Here is an 18,401-nt window from a genome sequence, read left to right on the forward strand (position 1 = left end):
AGGAACCATGCTGGGACTGGACGTGTGTGAGTTTGGGGGTCAGGTGCTGGAGCTGCTGTGGCTCACCATGTGCTACAGAGGTGAGGCGATGAAGGGTGGGTTAACAATAACTTCACTCATTCACACTAATCGCTGCCGTTTAGAAGTTTTCTGATTATAGATTAACATGCTGGGTGCACTGGTTTCAATAAAAATGGCTCTTTTTGTGTGTGAGAGTGCACCTCTTTCCTGTTGGGTGTGGACAGATGTTTTCGTCTGGCCAAAGCAAAGCCAATGGTGATGAACAGATGTGGATCATGACTCCTGTGTGTGTTGATGCGAACAGGTTCTTGTTTTCTGTGGCTGTTAATTCAAAGGGTTTATAAAACAGTAAGACATGGGGGAGAGGTGTGTGTGAGCGGGATGATACAGCAGAAGCTGGAGTGAAATGATGTCACCAACATCTGCTCCAAGATTTACTGCTGCTCTTTGATTTTCTGTGCCTGCAACAGCACAGTTTGGACAACATAATGCAGGTGTTTGTGTGTGTGTGTGTGTGTGTGTGTGTGTGTGTGTGTGTGGTACACTGCAGCAATGCTGAAGTGTAGCAGATGGAGGAACGGTGCTGGGGTTTCCCCGTACCCAGATGTGTGGATAAGTGAGTGACTTTTGTGTCATTAAAAAAAGAGAAAAAGATCAGAGTGAGGGCGTTTGTGGAGATTTGAGCTCAGACAAAAACAATTACATGTGTAAACTGCAAACTAATACACTTTCAGAGTAAATATGAGTATTTTATTGTATTTTAAATTGAACGAGGGACTCACGCCCTTCAAAATGTTTCATTTATACCATCCACATGTTAGTTATTATCATATACATGAAGAAAAACAGGTTTGGTTTAGAGAAATTGTGATTCAGATCTTTATGAACAGTTGCTATCTTACCTGTTGTAGATCGCTCTTTGTCTTCAGACTCCAACCCTTCAAAATGTTCTGGTGGTTCATGTGGATGATATTAGGTTGTTGCACACTTTCTATTATGTTGGTTTTCTGGCAGAAATTTAAAGCTGTTCCTGTAGAGGTGCTACAGCTAGCTGTTTCTGCCACTCTCTGCGCTCAGTTCAAACCTCAGAATTCGTTGTAAACAAACAGACCGTGATGTAAGAGTTCATAAAAATGCATGATGATTCTTATTATTTTATCCATGCCTCAAGAACCACAGGGTGGATTTTAATGACAGCCTCAGAAAATAATGAACGAATGTTCATCGGAAACTGTTCAACGTTTGGAGTGATTTTTGTTGGAGATGGCCACTACAGCTAATTAACATTAGAAAACACTAAAATGGATACAGCTTAGACACAAATATGGAGCCCAGATTGCAGAATCAACCTTTATTGTCATTGCACAGAAGCACAACGAAATGACATTTCAGCACAGCCGTCCAAAGAAAACAATATGGGTAGACGGGGGTGCATGAGGCTGCAGCCTCGTGGGAAGCGCTGCCCTTTTCGTTTAGATAAGGAAAAGAGAACACATGAGGAAAGAGGAGTTATAAAAAAAATCATATCTCACAGTGTGTTCTTGATGGGTCACATTGAGAGGTTGCAAAAACACCTCAGCACAAGGTGTAGTTGTTGAGAGTAATCCACAATATATATACCGAGAGCGCTAACAGACATGATTCAGCATTTTGAACACAAATTATTTTGGCCAAAATGACTTCATCTCCATTATTTCTCAACATAAAGTGTTTTAATTTAAAACTCTGGCATTAAAGGCTGCGGTGATGTGGATTCCCTCAACAAATGATTGTTTTTTAACTGATATTAGAGTTGTTTTATGATGGCAGCAATCCTCTTTGGTCACAGTTTGCTTAAATTACCTGTTAAATTATCAGTCTGGTCAAACAGATAAATAAATAAAAATTATATTTGTCTATTGATTAAAACAGATAAAGATAAATGGTACATTGCATGCTTTTCTTTCCAAATTAAGCTGAATTTTCCAAAGAACTAGTGATGTTCGCATGTTTGTGCAGTTTTTTTCCTCCGTTTTATTTACAACAAATCACATCGCATCAAAGAGAGTTTGGAAAAATGAGAAGTGGTGGATTTTAATCAAAACGTGTGGAGAAGAGACTCTAAGTTGCAGTTTACTGAGGCGAGAAGCTTGTTCTGGTTCAACGTTCTGTGCAACTTCATGTAATAAGATTTTGCAAAATGTGCTCAAAGTATGTTCTATGAATGACTCTCAGCTACTTCCACGTCCCGTTTCAGCTCAACGTCTGTAAATTTAACAAGAGGTGCAGCCATTTTTGTGTTGGCTGCTGACAGCAGAAGTTAATCATTTGAAGAAGAATGATTACCTTCTGAGAGCGTCATCAAAATCTGTCATCTGGCTCATGAGTTATTTTGCTAACACAACAGACAAACACACAGAAAGATGGGCAAAAACATAAAAAGGTTCTTGTTCTGTTGATAGTTGCTGCCAGGAATGAAACAGCACCCTAAAGAAATAAAATTATTGAGGCCTGTGTGGCTGGATTTGTTTCGTGAACCGTCAGTCAGCAAAAAATAACATAAAAAATGGCTCATGCAGCCGGCAGCAGCCCTCAAAACCAGATTATTCCTCCTCCTTGTTTCCTCTCTATAACTCAGACAAATCCCAGACTTCCTTCTTTTTTTATTCTCCCTTTATTTAATTTCCTGAGAAGAACTTATTTCACGGCTGAATCTTTGTTCCACTCTTCTCTCCATCCATCTCTACCTCTCAGGTCTGCCCTGCTTCTCCCACCTCCCCTGCTAACATCCACACATTCACACTTGCAGCTTGTCAGATTCAAGCCATTAGGTATTCTCACACACCCCCTGCTTCGGTTTGTCTGGTAGACCTAAACGAGGCTGTATGGGTGAGCAGACACATATGAGACCAATCAAGTCAGTCAATTAGACAACCTGCTGTCTCATCAAGAGTGCCCCCGGAGCAGCCGAGGACAGGTTACTGCCTGGTTCAGAGTGTTTGAGGCTGAAATGTCAATAAAAAGAAGGATTTAAGGGATAGAAACAGTCGTTTCCTCCTCATTTTAATGAATTGAATTACACAAAAAATGTTCTATGAAATTGGTCAGCTCTTTGCAGTGGGGTTCTGTGGAAAGTTTATGAACAGTTAATATCTTATCTGTAGAACTTGTTTTAAACAACCTCAATTTGGAGAAACAGAGTTGAAGACTGTATGACTCTGTCAAGATTAGCAGGAGTTTTACCCCAGATTTGTTGATGATTATTCAGTTTTTCCTCAAATAGTTGACCCCCACCCCTTGTTGGATACCATACAGTTCCCCCAGTCAGTTAAAGTTTAATCACCTCAAATCCTGCAGCTGAAAACCCCTCTGATGAATGAAACAGAGGCTTCAGGTACAGAGACATGTGCTGCTAATTCTCCTAATTGGGGTATTCTCCTAATTCTCCTAATTTTTAACTAATTTTGTTTTTTCCGGTCTAACAGATTAAGGCGGCGGTGGATGCCCATATTGTGGCAGTAAAGCTGAGCTCACCTGTGACCATAGTCTCCACTGTATGATCCTTTCAGAATAAACTGTGATGGCAGATTTAATTGGGATTTAATGTATTTTATTTGTTTTATTTTATACATGGTCATATGATTATACAGACTGATAAACAAGAGCCACAATTTGATTTTGTTCTTCATGTTCATGCGATGTGATTCCTGTGTTGACATAATGTCTGCAGCTTTTTTCTCACATATACTGCAGGTTTCAAGTCTCTCTTGTAAATAAGTTGCCACGGCTCAGTGGGATTAACCTGTATAAACGACCAAACTCATCCAACAACAAACCCTGATCTCATACATATTCTCCTTAAATGTTGTGGTGATCGTTCTGGCTTCACTGTCTTCTTTTTCATTGTGCGATAGTTTAAGGGGCCTTGAAAGCTCCTGTTTTATGTCTCGCCATGTGTCTTTTGGTGTGTAAGTGTGTGTGTTTTCTCATCTCTGAGGCCTCAACAGTATTTCAGCAGAGCAGTGACAGCAAAAATCAAAGGGCTATTAAAAAGCAGCAATTCAACACACATCATGACACACACATATTTATATATACATATTATGATTTTTTTCACATGTCACAAACAATAAATTTTAGTAGAATAGAGAAAGAGCACCATATTAAGGCTTATATGTACAAGTAGTCTGAGATCCCATTAAGAGGAGAGCATGCAGAGCATTCCCACAAATCAAGTATGACAGATTTAGCTGTCTGGTTTGTCTTAGCTTGAAAAAATGATTAAGAAAGCAACAAAGTTCAGTAGAACCGTTTCTCAAAAAGAACTCACAAATTTACCTTAAAGATTCGTTCAGTAAAACAGAGCCCAGTCTCTTAAAAACGATCCCAAATAATTCAAATGAAGCCGATGCTTCCTACAGCTGAGGTTTTGCAGTCAATGTTTCCTGATGGGCCATGTTCAACAGGAAGTCTTTGTCTGGGCGGCCATGTTGAGTCTCTTTCTGTCTGTGCTTCCTATAGATGCAAGAGCTTGAAGAGCATTATTTTGAAGCACCAAGAGAGAAGAGCTAAGAACAATGGGATTTATGATGATGAGACAGTTTCATGGCTTGGTTCGGCCTTTATAGAGCAGGGGTGGGCAACTTTTTTTTTTTTCCAAAGGGCCAATCAAAATGTTTAAAGCAATTGAAGGGCTGCGTGGATTGTAATATACTGTAAAGGACCAATAATCTGGGAGACTTTTTTCAAGCCTTCATTTAGCATGCTTACTAAAACTATGTCTCCCCAATATTATTTAAGAATCTAAGACAAACTTTCTGTAAACTGGCTCGTGTGACAACATATTATCCTAAACACAAGAATAAAATGTTACACGTTTGATTTTTGGTGTCTTTAATGTTCAGTCAAGTTCTGGAAACACATCAACTAAAAAACAAAGTTTTAGCCTTTCTTTAGAGGTTTTTGATGTATTTGTCCAAGATGCTTGATTTAAACTTCTTTAAATGTCATTGATAAACAGCAGGCCTTCATCAACTTAATATATATATATATGTTTTTCAATTGTGAATTTTGGGGACTGGATGGAGATTGTGGTTATGTTTCCAACGTTTGTTAGAGAGTCATGTTTAGATCAACTGATCAATGAAATAAAGACATTATTCACTTCTGCACTTTGTTGGAAGGAAAAATTCTGAGGAGTATTTTAAATGATAGAAAACCAAAAGTTTAAACTTTAAAATCTGACTTTCTTATCCTTTCTTTCCCTCAACTACAATAAACTTGTCCGTTTAGTGTCACAACGAATCAACATTTGTGAAGACACTGCTCTGAAATGTGACATCATTTTAACAGCAAAAACACTTGTAAAGATTAAAAATGATAAAATATGAGCGGTTACCCATGTAGCATGGATGAGTGAATAGGAATTTGCTCCTCACTTTATTACACTTATTTACTTGTGTTGCACTCGTTAAGGCACAACACTGACTGCTCATGTTACTGACCAATAACAAGTTAACACACTCTATGGATACTCAACCACTAAATTCACCCTTGAATTATTAGATTCAACAGTTGAAGCTGAAGTTATAGTTACCAGTATATTTTTTCATCACAATATTATAACCAATGAGGAAGAAACTGCCTTTTAAATTTTATTACAAAATAACTATTCAAGATAAGAATCATCAGCATCGAAACACCTCAAACACACGTGTCTTTTAAAGATTAGCTATTTTCAGAAAAACAGAACAGAGAGAATGTGTTCAAAGATATAACATTTTACATAATCAACATAATTTGTTTTCACACCTGTCATAATCAAATTAATGATTATGTTTTACTTTCTTAAAAAGACAGTGGCCAAAGGGTGCAAACACGCTGCAAACAGATAAACATGCTGCAAACAGCTAAACACGCTGCAAACAGATAAACCTGCTGCAAACAGCTAAACCTACTGCAAATAGCTAAATGCTCTGCAAACAGCTAAACATGCTGCAAACAGCTAAACACGCTGCAAATAGCTAAATGCTCTGCAAACAGCTAAACCTGCTGCAAACAACTAAACACGCTGTAAACAACTAAACCTGCTGCAAACAGCTAAACACGCTGTAAACAACTAAACCTGCTGCAAACAGATAAATGCACTGCAAACAGCTAAACTTGCTGCAAAAAAATTACTGCACTGAAAACAGCTGAACGTGCTGCAAACAGCTAAACGTGCTGCAAACAGCTAAACACTCTGCAAACAGCTAAACGCACTACAAACAGCTTAACTTGCTGCATACAACAAAACATGCTGCAAACAGGTAAACGCCCTGCAAACAGCTAAACCTGTTACAAACAACTAAATGTGCTGCAAATAGCTAAACCTGCTGCAAACAGCTAAATGCGCTGCAAACATCTAAACCTGCTGAAAATAGCTAAACCTGCTCCAAATAGCTAAACGCTCTGCAAACAGCTAAATCTGCTGCAAACAGCTAAACTTGCTGCAAACAACTAAATCTGCTGCAAACAGCTAAACTTGCTGCAAACAACCAAATGCGCTGTAAACAGCTAAACTTGCTGCATACAACAAAAGGTGCTGCAAATAGGTAAACGAGCTGCAAACAGTTAAACACTGCAAACAGCTAAACATGCTGCAAAAAGCTAAACCTGCTGCAAACAACCAAATGCGCTGCAAACAGCTAAACTTGCTGCATACAACAAAACATGCTGCAAACAGGTAAACGAGCCGCAAACAGTTAAACTTGCTGCAAACAATTAAACGCGCTGCAAACAGCTAAATGCTCTGCAAACACATGAATGACGCAAACTCCAAAACAAACAAAAATAATACTAATGCAACACCAAAATACTGCAAAAAAAAATACTGTAATTGCTGAAAATAGACAGAAGACAAAACATACAACTAGCAAAACTGCTGCAAATACCTAAAACACACACACACACACACACACACACACACAAACAACAACGAATAAACTAAACTAAGTAACGCTGCAAACTCACTCCTCAAAACAGAAGAGCTTCAGACCAGGAGGGAGACTCAACCACCAAGCCATCTGGGACCAGACCCCCATAAACACATTATAGCTGAGCGGCCACTGGCCAAACAGTGGCTTATTTTAGAAGTTTAACGTTCACCGAGTACTTAAAACTACAACTTAATTTATTTTAAAGATAAATATTTTCTGGTTATTTTAAACCTGGTTGTACAAAAATCTGAGCGCCAGGCCTGTAATTGGCTTGAAATGGTACCAGGCAGCACGGTGGCGCAACTGATAGAGCTGCTGCCTCTCAGCGAGAAGGTTGCCTATTCAAATCCCATTCCGGGGGCCTTTTTGCGTGGCGTTTTCATGTTCTCTCCGTGCATGCGTGGGTTTTCTCCGGGTACTCCGGTTTCCTCCCACAGGCCAAAAACATGCATGTTAGGCTGATTGGTAACTCTAAATTGTCCCTAGGTGTGAGTGAGAGAGTGAATGGTTGTTTGTCTTGTTTGTCTCTATGTGGCCCTGTGATGGACTGGAGACCTGTCCAGGGTGTACCCCGCCCCTCGCACAGTGATTGTTGGACATGGGCACCGGCGACCCCCGTGACCCAAAATGGAAGAAGCGGGTAAAAGATAATGGATGGATGAATTGTTGGTACCCCTAATTATTAATGGCAAAATCCTAAATATCACGGTTTTGGCTATGTACTGTACCGAGTATCTAAAGCAGTGGTTCCCAACCGTGGTCCTTGAGGAACACCGTCCTGCATGCTTTTACTTATTTCCCTGCTTTGACTCGCCTGATTTGAACGAATGGGTGATTAACCGGTTTCTGCAGAAGTTGAGGAAGTAATTAAATCAATGAATCAGGCGTGTTGGAGCAGGAAACAACTGAAACATGCAGGTTGGTGTTCCTCAGGTACCAGGGTTGGGAACCACTGAATTCTAAAGAACTCCTAATGTATCCATAATACTATACCTGACATTAAAGGTAGTAAATGTTTGGTTGAAAATATTTAGAAATATAGTTTTAAAACTAGCCTGTTTTGTAAACTGATGGAAACATTTTATTTATCAAACACTAATATCAGTGATATAATCACAGTCACTATACACAAAAATTATTGGGAGTATTGGTAGGTCTTAGAAATGTGCCAAATCATCTTAGCTGGACTTACTTCTTGTTTTGCTAACCCTACCCACTAACTCAGAAAAAAATCATCCATCTTTTATCTTTTACCCGCTTCTTCCATTTTGGGTCATGGGGGTCGCCGGTGCCCATGTCCAGCTATCGCTTCCTTTTTCATGTTAATCATAATATATTGTCTCTGGTTTTCCTACAAAATAGTAATATTATATTACATTGCATATTATGAAAGTATTATGAGTTTAGAAAGTGTCTGCTCAGCTATAAAGTGTTTACAGGGGCTCTGGTCCCAGATGACTTGGTGGTCTGGTGCTCTTCTGTTTTGAGGGCGAGTTTGCAGAATTTCTTACCTGTTGTTTTGGGGTTTTAGTGTTTTGCGTATTTGCAGCAGTTTTTCCATTGCATTTGTTTTACTGGTTGTATGTTTTATCTTCTGTTTATTTTCTGATTGCAGAATTTTTCTTTTGCAGCCTTTTTCTGCTGCATTTTTTTTTTTTTTTTTTGGAGTTCGCATCATTCTTGTGTTTTCAGCTCATTTCCTTGTTTGCTGTGCATTTAGCTGTTTCCGGTGCGCTTGCACCCGTAGACCATGGTAGACGGGCATTTCCTGCTAAACATTTTTCAAATTTATCAATAAGCATTCTGTTTTTCTTAGAACAATTATATTTCATGTGTTCCAGCAGTAAAGCTGAGCTCACCTCTCACCATGGATGTTGCTTACTTATCCTTTCAAAATAAACTACCATGGCAGAAACAACCGATGATTGGACTGAGAAAAAAAGCAGCTCGATTGGAAAATATCTTGGTGCTGTTGTTAAAAAAAACCAAATGCAAAAACAGACTCCGAGTCAGATGTGAAGACAAAGGCCCCTAATGTTTATTGAAGTTCTTCAGTTCAGCTTAAAAAATAACTGGAACCCATTAGAAAAACACTTTATGCTCACTGACTAAATCATCCCACCTGCAGCAAGTTCTGCCTTGCTGATTCAGTCTGCAGAGTGTAAAACCAGGAAGAAATGGGACTCACTCATTAAACTGTTGCTAGGCAACCGTGGGAGAAAGCAAGAAGTAACAGATGCAGAAAATCGGCAGTGCTTTTCATACCGTGTTGTAATAAAAAGCAGTGTATTGTCTGTGGTGTGAAACCTTGATTATATTGTTATAGTGTTGGACAGCCTTGTTTTATTTCTGGAAACGCTTAGATCTGCAGCATATCTGAGTGGCAGATAATGGGACCCAATTTCTTGGCGTTTAGTTGAGTTTCACTGTGAGTTGGAGCTCGTTCACCTGAATTTTTGTTGCTTTATAAGACTAGAGCATCTTCCTTTGCTGCCTTTCATGTCAAAACTTCCAACAAAAATTGACACAATCTTTTTGTATCCAGAGTATGCGTTGGAGATAATGTTCAGCTGCTACCACACCTAATTTTAGCTGAATATCACCAAAACAAAATGACTATTTTGTGGCTATTTTTGTGCTTTAAAGTTGCTAATTGATTATTTTTCATATGCAGATTAACACAAGGTCAACAATGCAATGAAATGTTCAGGTTGAGAAGAACAATTTAGACTCGTTAAAAAGACAAGAAATACTAAAGCATGCAATAAAAGTACAAAATAAAGTACCAAAAAGTGCAAAAGAAATATAATATTTACAAAGTACAAAAGAGATATAGTAAACAACATGGTAGAATATAATGGTGCAAGTAGGATTAATTAGTATAAGTAAGTATTTCACAGGTAATAATATTGCTTAAATGCACATGATATTTATTGCATGTAACTAACATAAATTACACAAGTTATTGCACGTAGTAACATTTATATGAACTGAATTATGATGGTAAGGTAGTGACATACATGATACAGCCACATAACACAGCAGCAATAAACGTATTTGGAGTCACAGATGTGACTTAGTGCAATGTTATTGTCAATTGTTCAGTAACCTGACAGCTTGTGGATAATAACTATCGTTGAGTCTTTTCATGTGCGATGGGAGGCTCCTGTATCATCTGCCTGAGGGTAGGAGATGGAAAAGTCCTTGTGCTGGGTGATGTGGTCCTTAATGATGCTGTGTGCTTTACACAGACATCGGCTATGGTGGATGTCCTGGATGGTGTGGAGACTGATTCACTTACTGGCAGTTTAATTCTGCTGCTGTATGTTCTATGTTTAAAATAAAGAGACACTGTGATTGTGTGTGTGGCTGTAGGCGGAGCTTAAACTCCCACATTGCTACTGCACAAACTCTGGTTCCAAAAATACTGCATGTCTTCCACAAAGTTCAAGTTCAAGTTCAAAAACCATGCCCTGCGGCCTTCATCTCCCAACCACGAGAGAAGGTGGACACACGGTCTCTAATACAAACAGTCTATGACCGAGCCACAAAGAAGTATTAAAAGATGATCTTGATTCTATATTTTTTGATGTGCAGGGTATTTTGTTTAGAAAAGTTGCCACTTCTGTTCACGCCTCTTTTCTGCGCTTGACTGAGTCGCTGTTCATTTTCACATGCTCGCAAACCTCACAGCAGAATGTGTTTTTGGTAACAAAACTGATCTGTGATTCAGAGGATACGTCCATCTTCTCATATTCTGGTATCACATGTTTGTTCTTACACTTGGGTTCAAGAAACCAACCGAGTGTGTGTTTCACATCTCTTGTGAGACATCTTTTTTCTGTGCAACTTTCCCTGAAGCACAACAGATTGCTGTGTTGATTTTTTTCTGAATGTGTTGGTTTAGCTGTAGAAAGAAGCAGGTAAACACAATCTGCCTACCACGGTATGCAACCATCAGTAAGTATGTGAAAAATATATACTACCATACCATACCATTTTATTTATAGAGCACTTAAAACAGCGACAAGGCCAACCAAAGTGCTGTACAGACAGAACAACAGGTAACACACAAAGCAATATACAAATAGCTGACAGCAATACATTAAATTGAACATAAATAATAAAGACATAAAAAAATTGTTTGTTAACTCAAAGCCAGCGACTCTGAAAACAATTAATTTCCACTCTCTGTTATAAGTTCTCAACGTGTAGAAATATTTTTGTTGCATGCCAAAGTTTTGAACAAAGTGTGATCTGTTAGGTCTTGGAAAATGTATTGGCAACCACTCTCAGCTACTACCACAACAAATTTTAGTCGATATCTTTAAAACTGGTTTAGTTTTGACCCTTTGTGTGCAGCCATTTTGACTTTTTAATTGTAGAGGTACAGCAAATATTTACTTTCTGAAAGTTGTGTGAAAATCAGTTCAATGGTTCATGAAATATTTTGCTAACAGAGACAGAGCTGAATCCACCACATCATGAAACGTTTTAAACACATGTAAGTCCAGTGGTTCCCGACACGAATCCCTGAGGAACACCATCCTGCAGGTTTCAGTTGTTTCCTGCTCCAACACGCCTGATACAGTAATTTAATGACTTCCTCAAGTTCTGCAGAAGCCTGTCAATCACCCATTCCTTCAAATCAGGTGCGTCCAAGCAGAGAAACAAGTAAAACATGCAGGACGGCGTTCCTCAAGGACTACGGTTGGGAACCACTGTGTTAGTCTATTTGTGCTCAGACCATGAATTGGGGATAACTCTCAGCCACCACCACAACAAATTTAAGACAATTGTCAGTATAAACAACAGTCTTATAACCATTTTGTGTTTGCTGAAGTTGATTAGCTATGACAGCCATCTTGACTTAGGTGGACTCCAAAAGGTAAACAGATGTACATTTTCACCTGATGATTCCTTTTTTGAGAGTTTTGTTTAAATCTGTCCACTGACTCTTGACATATTTTGCTAACAGACAAGCAAACACGCACACAGACAATTACATTATTGCTCACCTTTCAAGGCAGTGGACAATATTTATTTTCATTCAGCAGAATCACAGTTTCAGAATAACTGGCACATCTGTTATGTGGATGGATTTTTTTTTATCTTTTTTTTTTTTTTTTTTTCCCCACAACTGAATTTGAAAACATCCACTCTCAAACAGCCAGCGGCAGCAGAGACTGCTCCTCTCTGTGGACCTGCTCAGAATGAGCAGTAACTGATTCAGGAGCTGTGACGGGTCAGGAGCGTGGAGTTCAAAGAGGAGCTCTCAGATGTCGGAGAGGAAAGTGATTTTAAAAGCAGCACTGTGTGTAAATGTGCACATGTGGGGGAGGACGGAACAGTTTGATATGTAAATACAACCTCATGAATCATTTATGAAGTCACCTACCGTCCAGATTCAGCATACAAGCTGGTTAAGATGCTGCCTGTGTGGGTTTTAAACAAGATTCACTTTGGGACATTTTAAATGAAATAATTTACTTGGTGGAAGGAAATGACTAAATTCAAGACGTTGCATTACTTAAATGAACGCATTTCACCCATCGCCTTCCATGTCTTGAGTTTTAAACTCGGAGGATGTGTTGTGGAGAACTCTCACTATCATCTCACCAAATTTTTGTTCAGTATTTGTAAAATTGACTGAGTTGTAACAATTTTTCTCTCGTGGTTTCAACAGAGGTTAGTCCCAAGCCTACAAACTGAACTCGAGAAACTAGAGGAAAAAAAAAACTTAAGCTTTATTTACCAAAATAAAAGCCTGATGTGGCAGCAAAATTAAATTTCCAATAAAAATGACTTGAGAAGAAACAGAGGAGAAATCATGTGGGGGCACAAGGAAAACCTGCTGTGGCATAAAGCTCAACTGATGATGGAATGAAAAACTGAATAGACTGGAGCTAATGAGGAGATGTCTGCAAGCTGAAGCTAATAGGAATGGAGAACAGGTGTAGAAGGGCGTGACAGGACAGAGGGGCAGGGAAAGCACTGGGAGAATGAACTGGGGTAACAAAAGGTGACTAAACCATAACAATAATAATAATTAAAAAAAACTACCAAAAATGATCAAAAATGGCACAGATCTTGACAATTTATAAGTTTTCTAATGCCTGTTGTCTGTGGCAGCCATGTTGAATTGTGTTTGTGGCAGTCGATGATAAGAGAGACGTAAAACAAAAACTAAGTGATGCAATATTAACAGTGTGAAACAAATAAATGGTCAACGTCAAACATGAAACCACCATAAACATACTATAGGATAAGTGGTTGGTGTTGTTTTATGCCCGGGGGCCAGCACCGTTCTTTTGAATACGTATTGTAAAACGTCTCTATGACAACTAATAAAAACTTTTCCACTGTCTTTATTTATTTAGCATTAAACGGTAGTTTATTGTAAGTACAAAAAAGCATTAGCCCATTCCCTTTCTTACTACATATCCAGTCTGGTCAAAATGAAACCACAAGAAAAAGGTGATGCAACAGTTGAAACGGTTGCCATGGCGATGGGCGAAGGCAGCCCCGACTGGTTTACAGCCTTCAGGTAGTGGAGAGACGACCACAGAGAGTTTACATAAAGATGTAGTAATATGTGTTTTCTATGAACTCCTCCGTGCACACGCAGCTCTGAGGTGACGTGCGCTGACGTCAGCTGATTTTGAACTTTAAAACAAAACAGGATATCAACTCGAGGCTGTAGATCAGAACGCCCAGAACTCTGTTTCAGAGTGGTGTGTTTGTAGCTGTGGTCTCTAATGAGTTTTGAGTAGTTTGATCAAACGTTGCACTTTTTTGAAGCATTCGCTACTGAAGGCGAAGGCGCTAACATTTATTCTTCTGCCTCTGTGTGTACGCGTGTCTATCTGTTAGAAAAATATCTCAAGAACCTGTGGACACATTTTAATTAAACTTGCATAATATAAGCACTGAATGTGCATCTACAACTAATAAACTTTTGGAGTCAACCTGATTCAATATGGCTGCTAAAACTAACGGACTTAAAGAAAATACTCAAATTGTCTGTAACTGAAGATACTGACCAAAGATTTGATGTGGTCATAGCTGAGGGGAATCCCCGGCAATTACTCCGAGCGCTAACAGATTGCACAAGATAGTTTGAAAATTTGCCATTAACTAGCTGAAGTTAACGTTGTCTCTGCATTAGCAAAATATCTTATGAACCATTAGATGCATTTTAATGAAACTCTCAGAAAATGTACAACTGGACTTTTGGAGTTAATGCAATTCAAGATGGCTGCAGCAGCTAATCTAAATTAGCCAACAACAACAAAAAATGACTATAAGTCAGATTTACTGATATTGAGCTACGTTTTAATGTGGTAGTAGCTGAGAGTCATTCACAACTCATACTTTTAGGATTTGGCATAGAGTTTTGTTCAAGTTTGACTTTATTCCTTCACAACACAAAATGATTTTAGTCTAAAACTCTATGTGAGGCAGTGAGTGACATCATTCCTTCAAGGAATGCCAGGTATTTGAAACAGTTGTGTCACTTGACCAACACGTTTGCAGAATATATATTTGACTTGCTCGTTTAAACCCTGCGTTGCCGTGACAACGTGAAGCTGGTCGGATCCCTCCGGTCTGCCAGCATCCACTCTCCCTGGAGGTGCAGATGAGAAGCTAAAATGAAATTTGGGCTTGCTGAGCCCATTTTCAATGTAGGTTCAATATTGAATCTATATCCCCTGAAGAAATCCAACCCAGATGACTGGAGCTGCCATACATAAAGTAATCTGCCTCCTGAAACAGACACTGAGCATCCTCTCCGATGCTGCCGGAGCATTTAGTCACTGAAATATGACAGAACCGTTTCCTGCTGGTGGGCTGAGCTATTTGAAAAATGGTGACTGAAAGCAAACTCAGTGGAACATCTGCTCACCTATTACTGACTTAATAATTGTTCGATTGAAAGGGGTTTTGTTAAACACTAAGAGGACATGGATGTAAATTATGTGAGGGATTTCTTCCAGCTCCTATGTGACTAATAGGGTAATCTGTAAGCAAGAGGTCCCTCACAGCTGAAGTTTGTTTGATGAATGAAATGTGTAGCAGTCTATCGAAGGTGTCTGCTGTGAGATATTCACAAGATTAAAAAAATGGAGTACTAAAGAAAGCGTTGTACAATGTAACAATCAGGCCTGATGTTTCACTAGTACTTAAGAAAATGTTTCGCCACTGCCTTCTTCAAAAATGTTTGAAAAAAGAAAGAACATAAGAGCTTTTTTTAATTTCTTCGTCAAAGTTTTGATTTAATGCCATAAAGCAACAACATTAGTAAAAAAAGACATCCAAACACTAGCTGCAATGCAACACATTAGTTCAAATGCACTTAACGTTTAAAGTTCTAAAGTTCACATCTTTTAAAGTGGGGTTTTATGGAAAAGTTATGACCAATTAATATCTTACCTGTTGCAGATAGCTCTATAAACAACATAATTCAGGAGAAATATAGTAGTCCCTCGTTTATCACGGGGGATCTGTAACCTGAAGCCCTGTGATAAGTGAAAAACTGCAAAGTAGGAATAGTAGTACAAGTATTAAGTAGTAGTTTATTTTAGTACTATATATATATATATATATATATATATATATATATATATATATATATACACACATACTTTGTACAACAATAAACCACAGTAAAATAAAATTAAAGTGAAAGTAGTGTTATAAATCAATAAATCAGTGTGCCATAAAACAAGATAAAATACTAAAAACAAGAACATATTTGCTTTGATGTTTCTATTGACCTTATCAAATGTTTAAAGTCCCTTAAAGAAATTAAGGTGAACAGCTTCAGATGTAGGTGCAAGGTGTTCCAGGTTACAGGAGCAGAGTAGGAAAAGGTCTCAGTCTGCACTGAGAGGACATTGCTGGTAATGAAGGCCTGACAGCACATGCATACAACTGCTTACGGTTACACTCTGGTTATCATGATCTGACTGTTGCGTGTTCGAACCCACGTGCAGGAAGGGAATGAGGCTCCAGTAAATAAGTAGAAGAGTTTATTAATTAAATAAACAAAACAAAATGCTGTCGGGGCAGTAAACTTACTTTTAGGTGGACGCACAGGGATACAGAGCATGAAGCTTTAGGACAAGGACAATCCAGAGACACTGACAAGACACCAAGGGGCTGAATATATGCAGACACTAACAAGGTGAAATGAGCGGTGATTAGAATTAGACACAGGTGCGACAGTGCTGGAACACAGGAGGAGAAATGCTGAGGGGTGACAGGCAAACACGAGGGAAAACACAACATGTAAGACAAGACCCCATAAACCCTACACTGGTTTATTTGGTTATTTGCAAGCACAAATGACACTTCTGGAAAAATATCATAATATTTCTGTCAAAAGAACTAAGAAGTGTTGTAAAGGTTTAGAAAAGTGCATCTGCATCAACTGCTGTGAAATTTTTGAGATTGGAGTTGTCAAGATGCACAGCAGGTAAGATAATATTGGTTTATACCCTTTTCACAGGACCCCACCACAAAAGACCTGAGTTATCTATAAAAGTTCATTTAAAGTAAAATTTTAATGTAAATCACGACCTCACTGTAAGGTCTGTGGTCAGCAGTTCCAGGTAATCCAATTCAAAAATTTCCATGTTCTGACAGTGACAAATGGTGTTTCCCCTTAGCCTGGTTTAGCTTCAAATGGTTTTATAGCATCTACATTACTTTAGTCATGGTGGCCATTAATCACCAAATTAAAACAATGCCTTCAGTAACGGTAAACTTCAGAACAGATTTTCTACAGTAAATATCTGTTTAACTTTTCAAGAAATGGAATAAAAATCAATAAACATAATATAAATATACCATTTGTGCGTCACTGACTCAGCAATGCTCCAGGCCTCTTGCAGTGGCTAACTTCATTAATGCTAGCTTGTGCAATAATAAGAAGTGAAGATTTACTTTCACCACAGCAGTGTTATTTTTTATACTCCATCTTTGTATTGTTTGCTTACATTGAAATATAGGCAAGTGACAACAAAAATAGTATTTTATTTATTTCATCATTAAGTTTAAGGGAATCAATTTACAAATATCTGCCTTCCTCTTGTGCTAGCTTGTACATAGACAGGAAGTAAAGATTTGTTTTTAGGATAGCTGTGTATATTTTTTTATTCTTGTCCTTGAATTGTCCTCTTAAATTGAAGCATAGGCAACTGACAACAAAAATTGTGCTTCTTTTCATGTTTTCTTTTGGTTTAAAGGGAATCTTTTAACCTTTTCTGCCTCTTTATTGCGCTAATAATCTTCTGAGCTCAACAGAGCGAAGGAGGACCTTCAGGAGGATTAATCCTCACAAAGCAACTGGACAACATCCCGTGGAAAGTGCTGAAAGACTGAGCCGATCAGCTCTGCGAGGTGCTGGACAACATCTATAACTCCTCCCTCATCCTGGCAACAGTTCCCACCTGCCTGAAGACCACCACCATCATCCCAGTTCCTAAGTGCTTTGCAGGGACTGGTCTGAATGACCACCAGCCAGTAGCCCTCACCACAAAAGTCGTTAAATGCTTCGAAAGACTGGTCATGGCCCACATCAAAGATACCATTGACATCAGCGAGGACCCTCACCAGCATGCATACCACAAGAATCGATCAACAGAGGACGTCATCTCCTCTGTGGTCCACACTGCTCTCACCCACCTGGAGCAGAAGGACTCCTACGTCCGGATGCTCTTTGTGGATTTCACGTCCGCCTTCAACCACGTCCGCCTTCAACACCATGATTCCCCAGACCTTGATGGACAAACTACTCACACTAGGACAAAGCCCCTCCATATGCAACTGGGTCCTGGACATCTTAACCAACGGACCGCAGTCTGTGTGGATCCACAACTTCTCTTCCTCCACCATAACTCAGGGCTGTGTGCTGAAACCTCTCCTGTTCCCTCTGCTCTGTGCACCTACCCATCCAGGCTGTCATATTGTAAAGTTTTCAGATGGTACAGCGGTGGTTGGATTCATCACACACAAATAACAATGAGTCCAGCTGCAGACAGGAGGTGGAACACCTGGAGAGCTGGTGCAAGAAGAACAACCTTCATATCAATGTGAAGAAGACGAAGGAGACGATTGTGGATTTCAGATGGAACAAACACACCTATCCCTCCGCCACCCTCGAACATAGGAGGATTTGCAGTGGAAGTGGTCTCCAGCTACAAGTACTTGTGTGTGCACCGGAATGACCTCAGCTGGGGCAACATCACCACCAGCCTGATCAAGAAAGCTCATCAGAGACTCTACTTCCTCAGACGGCTGAGACGAGATGGTCTGAGAAGCTCAGTCCTCACCTCCTTCTACAGGTGTGCAGTGGAGAGCATCCTGTGCTCCAGCATCAACGTGTGGCATGGAGGCTGCACAGCTGCAGAAAGAGAGTGG

At 39.2% G+C, this 18,401-nt stretch overlaps 1 protein-coding gene across 1 annotated transcript in view; it reads left to right on the forward strand.

The window, feature by feature from the left end:
- Positions 1 to 18,401, forward strand: part of arhgdig (Rho GDP dissociation inhibitor (GDI) gamma) — a 29,384-nt gene continuing 10,983 nt past the window's right edge. The window contains exon 1 of the mRNA XM_037689526.1: positions 1 to 80. Coding sequence (XP_037545454.1) covers positions 8 to 80 — 73 coding nt within the window. The 5' untranslated portion in view covers positions 1 to 7. The remainder of the gene's footprint in view (positions 81 to 18,401) is intronic.

Source organism: Nematolebias whitei, chromosome 15 (genome assembly GCF_014905685.2).
Source record: "Nematolebias whitei isolate Nwh7 chromosome 15, NemWhi1, whole genome shotgun sequence".
Taxonomy (NCBI): Eukaryota; Metazoa; Chordata; class Actinopteri; order Cyprinodontiformes; family Rivulidae; genus Nematolebias; species Nematolebias whitei.